Source organism: Ammospiza caudacuta, chromosome Z (assembly GCF_027887145.1).
Source record: "Ammospiza caudacuta isolate bAmmCau1 chromosome Z, bAmmCau1.pri, whole genome shotgun sequence".
NCBI classification, from domain to species: domain Eukaryota; kingdom Metazoa; phylum Chordata; class Aves; order Passeriformes; family Passerellidae; genus Ammospiza; species Ammospiza caudacuta.
Genome location: NC_080632.1, coordinates 77942415 through 77956461, shown reverse-complemented (window position 1 = coordinate 77956461; position 14047 = coordinate 77942415). Strand labels below are relative to the sequence as shown.

General features: G+C 56.3%; 1 protein-coding gene across 2 annotated transcripts in view; it reads left to right on the top strand.

Annotated features, from left to right (window-relative positions):
* TLN1 (talin 1) overlaps positions 1–14047 on the top strand; it is a 34829-nt gene that overhangs the window by 12656 nt on the left and 8126 nt on the right. For both annotated transcript variants that reach the window (XM_058824255.1, XM_058824254.1), the window contains exons 14-47: positions 634–747; positions 1072–1180; positions 1361–1569; positions 1688–1786; positions 3751–3918; positions 4189–4483; positions 4580–4746; positions 5080–5208; positions 5513–5626; positions 5819–5932; positions 6089–6223; positions 6374–6502; positions 6600–6702; positions 6774–6982; positions 7064–7183; positions 7345–7542; positions 7870–8009; positions 8113–8206; positions 8360–8449; positions 8620–8742; positions 8923–9066; positions 9356–9517; positions 9605–9745; positions 9976–10157; positions 10512–10644; positions 10765–10866; positions 10957–11127; positions 11292–11441; positions 11570–11671; positions 11775–11894; positions 12188–12334; positions 13010–13176; positions 13417–13600; positions 13840–13965. In XM_058824255.1, the coding sequence (XP_058680238.1) occupies positions 634–747; positions 1072–1180; positions 1361–1569; positions 1688–1786; positions 3751–3918; positions 4189–4483; positions 4580–4746; positions 5080–5208; positions 5513–5626; positions 5819–5932; positions 6089–6223; positions 6374–6502; positions 6600–6702; positions 6774–6982; positions 7064–7183; positions 7345–7542; positions 7870–8009; positions 8113–8206; positions 8360–8449; positions 8620–8742; positions 8923–9066; positions 9356–9517; positions 9605–9745; positions 9976–10157; positions 10512–10644; positions 10765–10866; positions 10957–11127; positions 11292–11441; positions 11570–11671; positions 11775–11894; positions 12188–12334; positions 13010–13176; positions 13417–13600; positions 13840–13965 (4890 nt within the window). The remainder of the gene's footprint in view (positions 1–633; positions 748–1071; positions 1181–1360; positions 1570–1687; positions 1787–3750; positions 3919–4188; positions 4484–4579; positions 4747–5079; positions 5209–5512; positions 5627–5818; positions 5933–6088; positions 6224–6373; positions 6503–6599; positions 6703–6773; positions 6983–7063; positions 7184–7344; positions 7543–7869; positions 8010–8112; positions 8207–8359; positions 8450–8619; positions 8743–8922; positions 9067–9355; positions 9518–9604; positions 9746–9975; positions 10158–10511; positions 10645–10764; positions 10867–10956; positions 11128–11291; positions 11442–11569; positions 11672–11774; positions 11895–12187; positions 12335–13009; positions 13177–13416; positions 13601–13839; positions 13966–14047) is intronic.

Here is a 14047-nt window from a genome sequence, read left to right as displayed (position 1 = left end):
AGGGCACAAACTCTGAGAGGTGACTGTCAGGCTTGTGTAGACCAATCTGTTTGGGTCCATGACCAAGCACTGTCTTACTGTGAAGGGCAGGGGCTTTGTGCCACTGGTTTTGTGTGCTTGCTGGCCTGGCTGAGCCAGTGTCCTCCTGCACCTTCTCTGCAAACTTGAGCTACACCCCAGCATTTTAGTCTGGCTAGGGACTGCAGTCTCTCTTTTCAGCCCCATTAGGTCCGTGGTTTGCAGCAGAACCCAATGCCATGTTTTGGTGCCCCCATCTCCTGTGCAGCTGGAGGAACACTTGGAAAAGGCCACAAGGAGGCTGATTTCTTTTGCCCCATGCAGTCTGTTGTGGGCGCTTGCTGTGAAAGCCTTGTGGGATCTCACAGTGTCTTTTTCCAAGTCCCCGAGAGCTGTTTAGCTGTGAGATTTAGTTGCAACCATGGTGGGATGAGGCATTTTCCAGTGGGAGTTGCAGAGGGGAAACTCCCTTTTTGCTAAGTCCACCCCACTATGTGGAGAGCTACCTAGTGCGGTGCCATCAGCAGCACATTGCAGGGGAGCATTTGAGCCAAATATGTAATCCTAGATTCCAAGCCTTTGGCATATCTCACTCTTTCTGTCTCTGTGTTGCAGACCTCAGCCCAGCAAGCCCTGACTGGCACTATCAACTCCAGCATGCAGGCTGTGCATGCAGCCCAGGCCACGCTGGATGACTTTGAGACCTTGCCACCTCTTGGGCAGGATGCTGTGAGTGCTGGGTGAAGGTGGGGTGCTGGGGGTGAACCTTACTGGAAGCTGGGCTGGGTCAGGCTGGCCGCATTCCCAGAAGTATTAGCAGCTCCTGGGAAGATCTGCTGCCTGGAAAGAGATGGGGTTGTATCCCACTCTGCGGGGAGACATGGAGGAGACACTTGGCCATGTTGTTTGGTCAGGGTGGACTAGAGAATTTGGGTGGCTACAGTTCTTTCCACTTTTTTCTTTGTATCCTCTTTCTTGCATTTCTCTCTGTGAGCATGTGTGCAGCTATCCACCACTTCTACCACCTTCTCCTGATCCTTTTCTCCCACTCAGGCATCAAAAGCTTGGCGCAAAAACAAGATGGATGAGTCGAAGCATGAGATCCACTCCCAAGTGGATGCCATCACTGCTGGCACGGCCTCAGTCGTCAACCTTACTGCAGGTATATGGAGAACTAGAGAAGAGGAATGCCCCAGTTCAATAAAATATCTGGTCTCTCTTGTCTGGCTGAAAGACTCCCTCTGCTCCGTGAAAGGAAAACCACATCAGTGACAGGTGTTAGGATGCTCCTGGAGCATCACTTGGAGCACATCCCATCCTGACTCCTCTCTTACCTGTGCAGGGGATCCAGCAGACACGGACTACACCGCTGTGGGCTGCGCTGTCACCACCATCTCTTCCAACCTGACGGAGATGTCTAAGGGTGTGAAGCTGCTGGCTGCGCTGATGGAGGACGAGGGAGGGAACGGGCGGCAGCTTCTGCAGGCAGCCAAGAACCTGGCGAGTGCCGTCTCAGACCTGCTGAAAACAGCACAGCCTGCCAGCGCTGAGGTGGGGAGCTGGAGGGGCTGTGGGACTGAGAGGAAGGGGGAAGCCAAGGGAAACCACTGAGTGAAGTTTTTAAGGCTTGCTCATGAGCTTTGTGTCGGTTTTGCCTTGTTCCTTGCAGCCTCGCCAGAATCTCCTGCAGGCTGCTGGCCTGGTGGGACAAACCAGTGGGGAGCTTCTGCAGCAGATAGGGGAGAGTGACACTGACCCCCGGTTCCAGGTGAGTGCACCCAGCAGCAACCAAGGACTGCCACTCCATAAAACTATTGGCCTTTGCACAGGACTTCACAGGAGGAGCCCAAGCTGAACATTCGCCAGTGCCCAGTCGTGACTTTGTGAGGGAGGGGACAGACCATTGCCCATCTCTGTCTCTAGAGTGATATAACAACTCTTATCTTGTGGATTCTGTGTAGATCCCAGAAAACCGGTGTGCTTGGAGCCTGCCTTCCTCTGAACCAAAGACGGTAAAACAGGCCTGGCTTGGCTTGGTGGTCCCTGCCATCTCCAATGTGAAGGGGGCTCCTCTGGGAACTATAATCTGAAATCTTTGGAGAAGGGCTCTTGCAAATTCTGCTTTTCTGGTGGTTGGATCTCAGAAGTCCATGCACTCGGGTTGCTGCTGGAGCAAGTGCTGCTCTGGAGATCACCCCTTGCAGCCACCTCAGTTCCTGCCTGCTGCTCCCTGCCTGTGGGAGATGCCTGCCTGTCCCCATCAGAGACCCAGTATGGGTGGAGCCTTGTGTGGCAGTTTTTTTTAGATGAGCTGTCTGCCAGCTGGCTTTCCCATGATTGCTCCTGCCAGCACAAAGGAGGTAGCAGTGTTCTGGGGAGAACAATCCAGACATTTTAGAGACCAAAATGCTCCAGAAAAAAGGCGTTTCCATTCATGGCAGCCACACAGATTCAACAGAGTAGAGAGGCCTTGAAAGATATCCAAGGGTAGCTGAAAAGCTAGAAGCAGAGCAGAAAGCCATGTTTGGCCATGCAGCAGTGCCAGGACAGAATATCCCCAAAGGTCAGATTTTGGACCTGGAAGACAATTTGCAGTCAAGCAGCAGGATGTTCTGCCTCACAGTTATCAGACCTGAGTGTATGTACTTCCTTTGATGGGCTCAGATGCAGTGGTCTGGGGACTCTGGAATTGGATGCATGCACTCTCCAGTCTTTCCTCCTGTCGCACAAGGTGATGGATTGCAGTTGGAGTAGTCTTGGCTTGCAGGAGGCAAGGGAATGCTGTGACTCTTCTGGTTTGGTGGCCAGAGGCTTACTTGTTGTGGGGTGCAGGGCTGTTTGCTGTGATCACACACACAGCAGCAGGTTGGCAGCAGCAGTAGGCGGAGAGCCCTGCCCTGCCTACCAGGATTTTTGCTATAAGGGGTGGTGCTACCAGTTTTCACCAGCAGTGTGCCGCAGGGGCTAATCCTGAAGGCTGCAGCATGCTGTCATATCTGGTGCCCTGCAGGAAAGCAGTTCACCATGTGCTGGTCCCTGCCTCTTGCCTCCTGGCACTGGCTGTGTACCTGCCACCCAGGAGAGAGTAGGCTGGTTGCCTTGTCACACCTCTCTGTTAGCTTCAGGAATAACAGCAGAGATGTATTCTAGCTTGTCAGCCAACAAGTTAGAATTGAAGATGAAAATAGCTGGCATACCTGCAATGCCCAGAGGTGGCCAGCATGGGAGTATCTCCCACTTGCCTCTTGCTGGCAGCTGCCCATGGTGTGGGTGTGCCAAGGCTGGCTTGTGCCTGCTGTTTGGCCGGAAGGGTTTGTCATCTTTTCACCGTGTTCAAATGTTTGCAAACCAAATCAAATCCAGGAAGTACCAGCAGTGCCTTGCAGCAGTTTCTTCCTGTGGTACAACTGGGGACAGGTGGTTGTCTGGGGAGTCGGTACTGCAGTGATGCTGAGCATTGCCCAAGCTCCTATGGGTGGTGTTTGTGGCAGTGCAGGCTGCAGCTCAGGGCCAGGCTACAGCCTCACTGCCAGCTTTAGAACACAGTGGAGATGGGATCAAGGTGCTGCCAGCCTTTCCCGCTATTCAGTGCTGCTGGTGCTGGGACAGAGTGGATGAAAGGGCCCTGAGGGCTCACATTTCCCATCTGAATATTTCACGAGAGCCTTGCAGATGGCTGCGGCTGCTCCCACTGCCATGGCTGCCTCGTTGACCCTTTCTGTCCCCTCCCAGGACATGCTTATGCAGCTGGCAAAGGCAGTGGCCAACGCTGCTGCTGCGCTGGTGCTCAAAGCCAAGAACGTGGCTCAGAAAACGGAGGATGCTGCGCTGCAGACACAGGTGATCGCAGCCGCCACCCAGTGTGCCCTCTCCACCTCCCAGCTGGTGGCCTGCACCAAGGTAAGCAGCAAGGTTAATCCCTGCCTCAGCATGCGTGTGAGCTTCACCTGGCTGGGGGGCAGCTTTGCAGCGGGGTCCTAAGTGTGCCAGGACCACATGTCCTAAGGCAGGACATTGGGAATCTGGCACAGGATGCATGGGCTGCCTCTTGTTGGAGGCCCTGCTGCTGTGCCCAAGCAATGGTGATCCTCTTTGGAGGAGCAGAAGTTTGGGATGGCTCCTCCATGGAGCATACCATGCTTGCTGCCCAGCCTTTGTTCTCCCTTCCAGGTTGTGGCTCCTACAATCAGCTCCCCAGTTTGCCAGGAGCAGCTGATCGAGGCTGGCAAGTTGGTGGCCAAATCAGCTGAGGGCTGTGTGGAGGCCTCTAAGGCAGCCACCAGCGATGACCAGCTCCTGAAGCAGGTGGGGGTGGCAGCCACAGCTGTCACCCAGGCCCTGAATGACCTACTGCAGCACATCAAGCAGCATGCCTTGGGTGGACAGCCCATCGGGCGGTACGACCAGGCCACTGACACCATCCTCAACGTCACTGAGAATATATTCAGCTCCATGGGCGATGCAGGTGAGAGTGAGACAGCCAGGGCAGAGAACAGTGGGTATGGAGGTGTCAGAGAGCCCTTGGGACTTGCTAACAGGCCACACTTCCATTCTGTTCCAGGGGAAATGGTGCGTCAAGCTCGTATTCTGGCCCAGGCCACCTCTGACCTTGTCAATGCCATCAAAGCTGATGCTGAGGGAGAGACAGACCTGGAGAATTCACGCAAGCTTCTGAGTGCAGCCAAGATCCTGGCTGATGCCACTGCCAAGATGGTGGAGGCTGCAAAGGTCAGTGTGTGGGGAAGGGTGGATGCTGGCTTTGGCCCTGTCCAAGGCTCAGTGCTGTGTAGGGGATGAACAGCAGCTCCCAGAGCAAGGTCTTGCATTGAGCCAGGGACCTGTGGTGTGGGCTCCTCCTGTGAAGGAGCTTGCAGAAGCTGTGTGTACTAGCAGAGAAACTGTTATTGCTCCTGCTGCTGGACTCTTCCAGAGAGGCTGTTAACATCTCCCAAGTACTATAAACAGGGCTGTCTTGTGGGGGCCAGAGTAGAGGTGCTGCTCCAGGAGGAAAAGTGACTCTATGGTCCCTGAGAGGTGTGATGGGTTTTCTGTTTTCTCCAGGGAGCTGCAGCCCACCCGGACAGCGAGGAGCAGCAGCAGCGGCTGCGTGAGGCAGCAGAAGGGCTCCGCATGGCAACCAACGCTGCAGCCCAGAACGCCATCAAGAAGAAGCTTGTGCACAAGCTGGAGGTGAGGTGCTGGGCAAGGATCTGCAAAGGGCAAGCAAGCACAGTCAGTGAGCAAGGCCTGTCCAGGAGCCCCCATACAGCTCCTCTTTCCAGAGGGGTAAAGTCCTTTTCAAGTACAAGTGTCCATGCTGCGTCACAGAGAGATCTCCCTTCCGTTGTGTGCACTGTGTTGTTTTGGGGTGCTGGGAATGCTTAGGTGCCACAGGAGTAGGCACAGGAGAAGTTGTTTGGGGGATCTTCGCCCTGATCATGGCGGGGGGGCTCAATACAGACTGCCAATGTTAACCTGTGCCTCCCTGTGCCAGCATGCAGCCAAGCAGGCCGCCGCCTCGGCCACGCAGACCATCGCTGCCGCGCAGCACGCCTCCTCCTCCAACAAGAACCCTGCTGCTCAGCAGCAGCTGGTGCAGAGCTGCAAGGTAATGCCCTGGGCCTGATCCCGGCATCTCCTGTGCTCCCTCTCCCTGTCTCATCTCTCATTAGCTATGCTGGTGTTTCCTGCTCCGCCACAGTGGTCAGACTGGACCCTTGGGTCCTCACTTAGGTCCTGTAGGAGCTGGTCTGGGTTGAATCCATGTGTGATCCTCTCCAGTGACCCTATTCTCTGGCAGGTGGTGGCTGAGCAGATCCCGATGCTGGTGCAAGGTGTGAGAGGAAGCCAGTCCCAGCCAGACAGCCCCAGTGCCCAGCTGGCTCTCATTGCTGCCAGCCAGAACTTCCTGCAGGTACCCGTGCTGCCCAGAGCCTCCCATGCCAGCTCTGGCATTACAGCTTTCCTACCGTGCCTGTCCCTTTTAAGACTTCGGGAGATCTTCTGCACATAGGCAGCTGAGATGCTGCCTGTTTGTTCTCTTCTCACTGCTTTTTTTCTGGCCCAACAGCCCGGTGGGAAGATGGTAGCTGCAGCCAAAGCCACTGTCCCCACCATAACGGACCAAGCCTCTGCTATGCAGCTCAGCCAGTGTGCCAAGAACTTGGCTGCAGCTCTGGCTGAGCTCCGCACAGCAGCCCAGAAGGTGAGAGACTGAGTCCCATCCTGCAGTGAAACACCAGCTGTGCAGAGTGGTGGGGAATGGTGGGGACAGCCTGGTGGCGGGTTCTGGTCTCTACCACAGCCAAGTGGGCTCAGTGGTCACCTGCTCACCTTCCCTTCTGCTCTGTCACAGGCTCAGGAGGCGTGTGGACCCCTGGAGATAGACTCTGCACTGGGTCTGGTGCAGAGCCTGGAGAGGGACTTGCAGGAAGCCAAGGCAGCTGCCCGTGATGGCAAACTCAAGCCTCTTCCAGGAGAGACGGTGAGGGTGCAGGGAAGGGTGGCTCAGGGTGGACTCTGGGGCAATGGAGTTGCCGAAGGTGCAGCTCACCAGCATGTCTCAACTCGGCCCCATGCAGATGGAGAAGTGTGCACAGGACCTGGGGAACAGCACCAAAGCTGTCAGCTCTGCCATCGCTCACCTCTTGGGAGAAGTGGCCCAGGGCAATGAGAACTACACAGGTACTGGCCTCACAGCAGGGCTGGGGGAAGGGGCACTGAGCTGACAGGCATTGACCTCTCCATCCCCCCAGGAATTGCTGCCCGGGAAGTGGCCCAGGCCCTGCGCTCACTCAGCCAGGCTGCCCGTGGTGTGGCAGCCAACACCTCCGACCCGCAGGCACAGAGTGCCATGCTAGAGTGCGCCAGTGATGTCATGGACAAAGCCAACAACCTCATTGAGGAGGCCCGGAAAGCAGTGGCCAAGCCTGGTGACCCAGAGAGCCAGCAGCGCCTGGCCCAGGTGGGGACAGGGGGTACCCCAGGCTGTGGGAAGGGTGTGGAGCTGGCTGGGAGGTGGTGACCTCTCTTTGCTTCCCTGCAGGTGGCCAAGGCAGTGTCACAGGCCCTGAACCGCTGTGTTAACTGCCTGCCAGGGCAGCGGGACGTGGACGCTGCCATCCGCATGGTGGGAGAGGCCAGCAAGAGGCTGCTCTCAGATTCGGTGAGCTGAGCTGGGGCGGGAGGGGAAGGGGAAAATCTGGCGATGCAGGCTAGTCCAACTGCATTGGGTCACTCTTGCGTATCCCCAAGCATGTGCCAGACTTTCATCTGCTGTCTCCTACTCATCTCTGTGCCTCTCCTAACCTCTCTCCTTCCTTCCAGTTCCCTCCCAGCAACAAGAGCTTCCAGGAGGCGCAGAGCCAGCTGAACCAGGCAGCAGCAGGGCTCAATCAGTCTGCCAATGAGCTGGTTCAGGCGTCGCGTGGCACCCCTCAAGACCTGGCCAAGTCCTCTGGCAAATTCGGACATGACTTCAATGAATTCCTGCAGGCAGGAGTGGAGATGGCCAGCCAGTCTCCGGTGAGAGGAAATGCTTGTGGGGTATCCTGAATGAAGGCAGAGATTTGGGGTATCTGAGAAGGTAGCTGACCAAAGACAGTGTCCAGGCAGTGGTGGTTAGGGTGGCTGTGGCCAATGCAGCCAGGGAGATGGGGACTGGAGCTGTGCAAAACCACAGCAACAGGGAGAAGGTGGCTTAGGTTAGTCCAGCAAGAATTCATGTTTCCTTGCTGTTGGTGGACAAGTTGGATGAAGGGAATTAGCTCAGCTTGAAAATCCCCAGAGTGGACCCAGGATAGGTGTGGACTTTAAGAGGTGCTGCAGAAAACTCATTTTGGCTTATTGCAGAATAAGGAGGACCAGGCACAGGTGGTGTCGAACTTGAAGAGCATTTCCATGTCCTCCAGCAAGCTGCTGCTGGCTGCAAAGGCTCTCTCTGCTGACCCTGCTGCCCCCAACCTGAAGAATCAGCTGGCAGCAGCAGCACGGTAAGAGGAGCTGCTCCCTGAAAGCTGCTGGCCATAGACAGTAGTGGGGCTGGGTGGTGGGGCATGCATTGATGTGTATATCTTCCTCCCATGTCCCTGGCAGGGCTGTGACTGACAGCATTAACCAGCTGATCACCATGTGCACCCAGCAGGCCCCAGGCCAGAAGGAGTGTGACAATGCCCTGCGAGAGCTGGAGGTAAGAAGCCACATATTGACAAGGCACTGGAGGGGTTGAGATGTTGGGTATGGGGGAACTGCATCCCACTGCAAAGAACAGGAGGGAATGAAGAGGAGATGCAAGTGGAGGATGCAAAATTTTCCTCTGGGTGTGACACCTGTGTCCCTGCAGACAGTGAAGGAATTGTTGGAGAACCCCACCCAGACTGTCAATGACATGTCCTACTTCAACTGCCTTGACAGTGTCATGGAGAACTCCAAGGTAAGCCCTGAATGGAGGTTTAGGGAAGACCAAGGAGGGCTTTGGAAGGATATGTGAACAAAGGGAAAGGTGATTCCTCCCCTACCAATGAAACACAGTGAACTCTGATCCTGGGAGCACTGTGGGAATCGGAGGCGATCTCCATAATCAGTGTGTGGTGTGTCCTGCAGGTGCTGGGAGAGTCCATGGCTGGCATCTCTCAGAATGCCAAGAACAGCAAACTGCCTGAGTTTGGTGACTCCATCAGTGCCGCCTCCAAAGCTCTCTGTGGGCTGACAGAGGCAGCTGCCCAGGTGAGACACACTCAGTCCCAGCCCTGAGCCTTACCCCAGGGGCATAGTTGTTGCATGCGCCCCCACCCCTGCCTTTCCAAATCAGTGGGAAATGCTGCCAGACTCCTCAGCAACCCATGTTCTCTGTCAGACTCCCTGCAGTGTGCAGGCTCTCTCTCACCACATCTCCCATGTTCCTAGGCTGCCTACCTTGTGGGGGTCTCAGATCCCAACAGCCAGGCCGGACAGCAGGGCTTGGTGGATCCCACTCAGTTTGCTAGAGCTAACCAAGCCATCCAGATGGCCTGCCAGAACCTGGTGGACCCTGCCTGTACTCAGTCCCAGGTGAGTGTGGGGTGGGGTTCCATTATAGGCATTTGAGTGCATCAAAAGGAATGAAGCTAGTTGGAAATGCTACATCCCAAGATGATGGCTACTGTCTCATTAGGCCCCATCAGCTGCACTGGGAACCAGCCGGCAGCTTTGGTGCAGTGGGGCATGCAGGATCTTGATGATCCTTCTTTGGGGCCCAAAAGGGATGCCTGTCGTCACTGGTGCCCTTCACAGGGTGGGTGAGAAGGGAGAGCTGTAGGAATAGCGGGTGAGTCCTGCCTTACTCTGCTTTCCCCTGCAGGTGCTGTCAGCAGCCACCATTATGGCAAAGCACACCTCAGCCCTGTGCAACACGTGCCGTCTGGCGTCCTCCCGCACTGCCAATCCTGTGGCCAAGCGCCAGTTCGTCCAGTCAGCCAAGGAGGTGGCCAACAGCACTGCCAACCTGGTGAAGACCATCAAGGTGCAGAGTCCCTTCTGAGGCAGTGTGCTGGTGATGGGATTTGGGGTGCAGAGGGGTTGGATAACTGCTCTGGTCTCTCCACACCAGGCCCTGGATGGCGAGTTCAACGAAGAGAATCGGGAGCGGTGCCGTGCTGCCACCGCCCCTCTCATAGAGGCTGTGGATAACCTGACAGCCTTCGCTTCCAACCCAGAGTTTGCCACCGTTCCTGCGCAGATCAGCCCAGAGGTGGGATGCTGCTGGGACAGGGAGGATGGCGCCTGGCTGTGACAGGCTCTGCTCTGGGATGGAGCGAAGCTGTGCCTTCCCTGAGGTTGGGGGGCCTGCACTGAGGGGGTGTGATGGGGAGGTGGCAGCAAGCCTTGGGCTTCAAGGGGCTGCTCCAGGGTAAGGGTCATGGGAGAGGGAGCAACTTCCCATGCACACTCCCTTGCCTCACCTGTTGTCTCCCTGTGCAGGGGCGCAGAGCCATGGAGCCCATTGTTATTTCAGCCAAGACCATGCTGGAGAGCTCTGCTGGCCTCATCCAGACTGCCCGCTCTCTGGCTGTCAACCCCAAGGACCCACCGCAGTGGTCAGTGCTCGCTGGCCACTCGCGCACAGTCTCAGACTCCATCAAGAAGCTGATCACCAACATGAGGTGAGCAGAGTCCTGCTGTGGCTGTGGCCGTGGCTCTGTCCCTGCTGGCACATACCCCTGCCCTGAGCAAGCGTTCCTGGGGATGTTCTGGCTCATCATCTCCTTGGACACAGCTGGTGCAGGCAGGCAAGGGACAGGATGGAAGACACTGTCCCTTTTGTCCTTCCTGGAAGCTGCTCCTCCAGTTCTCACAAGGGTTGATGGGAACACACATTGATGTGCCCAGGCTCTATTACACTGAGTTGCCCCAAAGCCTGGGAGAGAGGTCTTGCCCCTCACCAGCACCAGCCAAGGCTGGGGGTAAAAGGGTGGTGCAGCAGCTGCCAGTGCTTGGCTGATTCATCTGTTACTCAGGGACAAAGCTCCAGGACAGCGGGAGTGTGATGAGGCCATTGAGGTCCTGAACAGATGCCTGCGGGAGGTGGACCAGGCATCTCTTGCTGCCATCAGCCAGCAGCTGGCCCCCCGACAAGATATCTCCCAGGAGGTGGGTCAGGGATATGCTGTGGGCAAGCCTAAGGCACTGGGCATCTTTCCCTGGGCTCTCAGCAGCATGAAGGGACCCCAGCCCTGCTGCAGCCTCATGCAACACCCTCTCTTTGCACAGGCATTGCACAATCAGATGATCACAGCTGTCCAGGAGATCAGCAACCTGATCGAGCCTGTGGCTGCTGCGGCACGGGCTGAGGCCTCGCAGCTGGGGCACAAGGTAATGGGGGTGTGGCACTTCGTGCCTGGGGAGGAGAGGTACAATGCAGCTGGGCTGGAAGCTGCTGGTGCTGACACTGCTCTTCCCTAGGTGTCCCAGATGGCTCAGTATTTCGAGCCACTCATTATGGCAGCTGTTGGCGCTGCCTCCAAAACACCCAACCACCAGCAGCAGATGAACCTCCTGGACCAGACTAAAACACTGGCTGAATCCGCCTTGCAGATGCTGTACACAGCCAAGGAGGCTGGTGGGAACCCCAAGGTGAGCAGGAGGGGCACATGTCAGTGGCGTGCCCTCCTTTGCATGTGGGTGCTGCATGGTGTACACACGTGTGCCAGACATGGAAAACCCAGAGTCAGTGTGCAGCATCCCTGTTGGGACGGTTGCCACTGCCTGTCTTCCCTCACTCTGGCTTCTCCTTGTAGCAAGCTGCCCACACGCAGGAAGCTCTGGAAGAGGCTGTGCAAATGATGAAGGAAGCTGTGGAGGACCTGACCACCACCCTGAACGAGGCAGCCAGTGCTGCAGGTGTCGTGGGAGGCATGGTGGACTCCATCACCCAAGCCATCAACCAGGTGAGGGGAGCAAGGAGAGGACCTGGACAGAGCTGGATGTGGGAGAGGGGGAGAGTCAGGGTCAAACCCTGCAAGCTAAAGACCTTGTGGGTCAGAGCTGAAGTCAATCTCCTGGTGGTCTCTTGCAGCTGGACGAGGGGCCCATGGGTGAGCCAGAAGGTACCTTTGTGGATTACCAGACCACGATGGTGAAGACAGCCAAGGCTATTGCAGTGACTGTGCAGGAAATGGTGGGTGCAAGCAAGCCTGTCACTCTAGAATGCACTGCCTGCCACTGAGTCAGGCTACTGCCCTCCTCACCCTGTCCAACTCCTGCTCTTCTTCCATCAACAGGTCACCAAATCCACCACCAACCCAGATGAGCTGGGCATACTGGCCAACCAACTCACCCACGACTATGGGCAGCTGGCACAAGAGGCCAAGCCAGCTGCCCTCACTGCCGAGAATGAGGAGGTGCGAGCCCGGGGGAAGTGCTGGAGTGTGATGTGGGGCAGAGCAGGGGCTGTTGGGGCATGAGAACAGAGGACAGGGACATTTGAACCTCCCATTGGAGCTGGAGACAGGCAGCTTTCACACCTCCCCTGAAACATGAAATAGAAACAAGGAGCAAATCTGTGTTTCCTTTTTCCTTCCCCTGAGTGGGAGGATTGGGAAAGAGGAGCTGGGTGGCGGGTGTTTCCCAGCGGGTGTCACAGATGCAGGGCTTAGTTCCCTGCTGACTCTGTCACATACACATTCCTCTGCAGATCGGCTCCCACATCAAGCGCCGGGTGCAGGAGCTGGGTCATGGCTGTGCTGCCCTGGTCACCAAGGCTGGAGCCCTGCAGTGCAGCCCCAGCGATGCCTACACCAAGAAGGAGCTGATAGAGAGTGCACGCAAGGTTTCTGAGAAGGTAGGTGTTGAGAGGTCAGTGGTGAGGTGGGAGGGATACTGGATTCAGCCATGTGCCCTTGGAGCCACCACTCCAAGGGTGGTTTCCCGGTCCTGTTGGAATCTGTTGGCCACACTCCCCCTGCCCAGCTGCTGGGGTGGAGGATGGATCCCCCTCTGCAGACACTATAACAGCAGCTGGTGGGTGAGTGTGATGCCCAGGTGCTGCAGCCTGCCTGGGAACACTGACCTACACACTGGTGACAGGCCAGGGCTCTCCAGATCAGTTCTCCCCTTCACCTTTTGCTGGCATGCTGTCCATCAAGCCAATCTAAAGAGCACACTTCTGACAAACAGATGAAAAAAAATGTGGCTTAAAAAGTCTAGTTGGTATGGGTAGAGCAGCAGTGCTTGTCAGCAAAAACACAACAGTAAACACTTGTCAGTTGTGCCTGGCATCTGCAACTCTTACTAATTTGAAAACTAGCTGAGTCCAGCATCTCTTAGACCACCAAACATGATAGTTGCAAGGTAAAAATAAATAACTGTAAGCTAAGAAGGGGTGTGCAGACCAAAATATTCCCAGTTCCTGTCCTTGGTATGAAGCAGCACCACCCTTGGGGGTGTTGGAGGTGTGTGCAGTGAGGGTTCCCTGAACCTGTGCTGCTCCCCCAGTCACTTTACTCATACCCCACAGGTGTCTCATGTGCTGGCAGCTCTTCAGGCTGGGAACCGTGGGACACAAGCCTGCATCACAGCAGCCAGCGCTGTCTCTGGCATCATTGCTGACCTTGACACCACCATCATGTTTGCTACAGCAGGAACCCTCAATCGGGAGAACTCTGAGACCTTTGCTGACCACAGGTATCCAGGCACCCTGTCCACCAATGCTCAGCCAGAGACAGGGGTTTCAAGCTGTGTCCCATGGTCTTTCGGAGCTGTGGACCAGCCCCAAGGAGAGCTTCAAGCTCAGGTCGTGCTGGCTCAATTTCCCAGAACTCCAGCTTGTACATGGGAAAATCAGGATCCACAGTCTCTCTGTACCCCAGGGACTATGTGTGCAGTAGAGAGCTGTGTCCTTCCTGACACACTTTTTCTCTCCAGGGAGGGCATCTTGAAGACAGCCAAGGCACTGGTGGAGGACACCAAGGTGTTGGTGCAGAATGCCACAGCCAGCCAGGAGAAGCTAGCCCAGGCTGCCCAGTCCTCTGTGTCCACCATCACCCGCCTGGCAGAGGTGGTGAAGCTGGGTGCTGCCAGCCTGGGATCTGAAGACCCCGAAACCCAGGTGTGATGGGGTGTGTGGACTGAGTGGAGGCTGCCGGTAGCTTGCTTGGAGGGGTTGAGGGATGCAGATGTCATGTGGTGCTCAGGCTGGATCCCAAGAGTTGGGTAGAGAGGGGGCTGGGCTTTGGCTGGTGCTAGCTGAGCTGGACTCCCTGTGTGCCCTCTAGTGCCCAAATTTTCACTGCTGAGCCACCAAGAGTGACTTTAGTTCAGCCATTCTTCTGATCTTGCTCTCCCCAGGTAGTCCTGATCAATGCTGTGAAGGATGTGGCCAAGGCACTTGGAGACCTGATTGGTGCCACCAAAGCAGCTGCTGGCAAAGCTGGAGATGACCCTGCTGTCTACCAGCTGAAGAACTCTGCCAAGGTCTGTGCTGGTTGTGATGGGAAGAAGGGGAGAAGACAGTGGGGCTGGAGAAGGGTTTTCTTCTGCCTGTGTGGGCATAGGA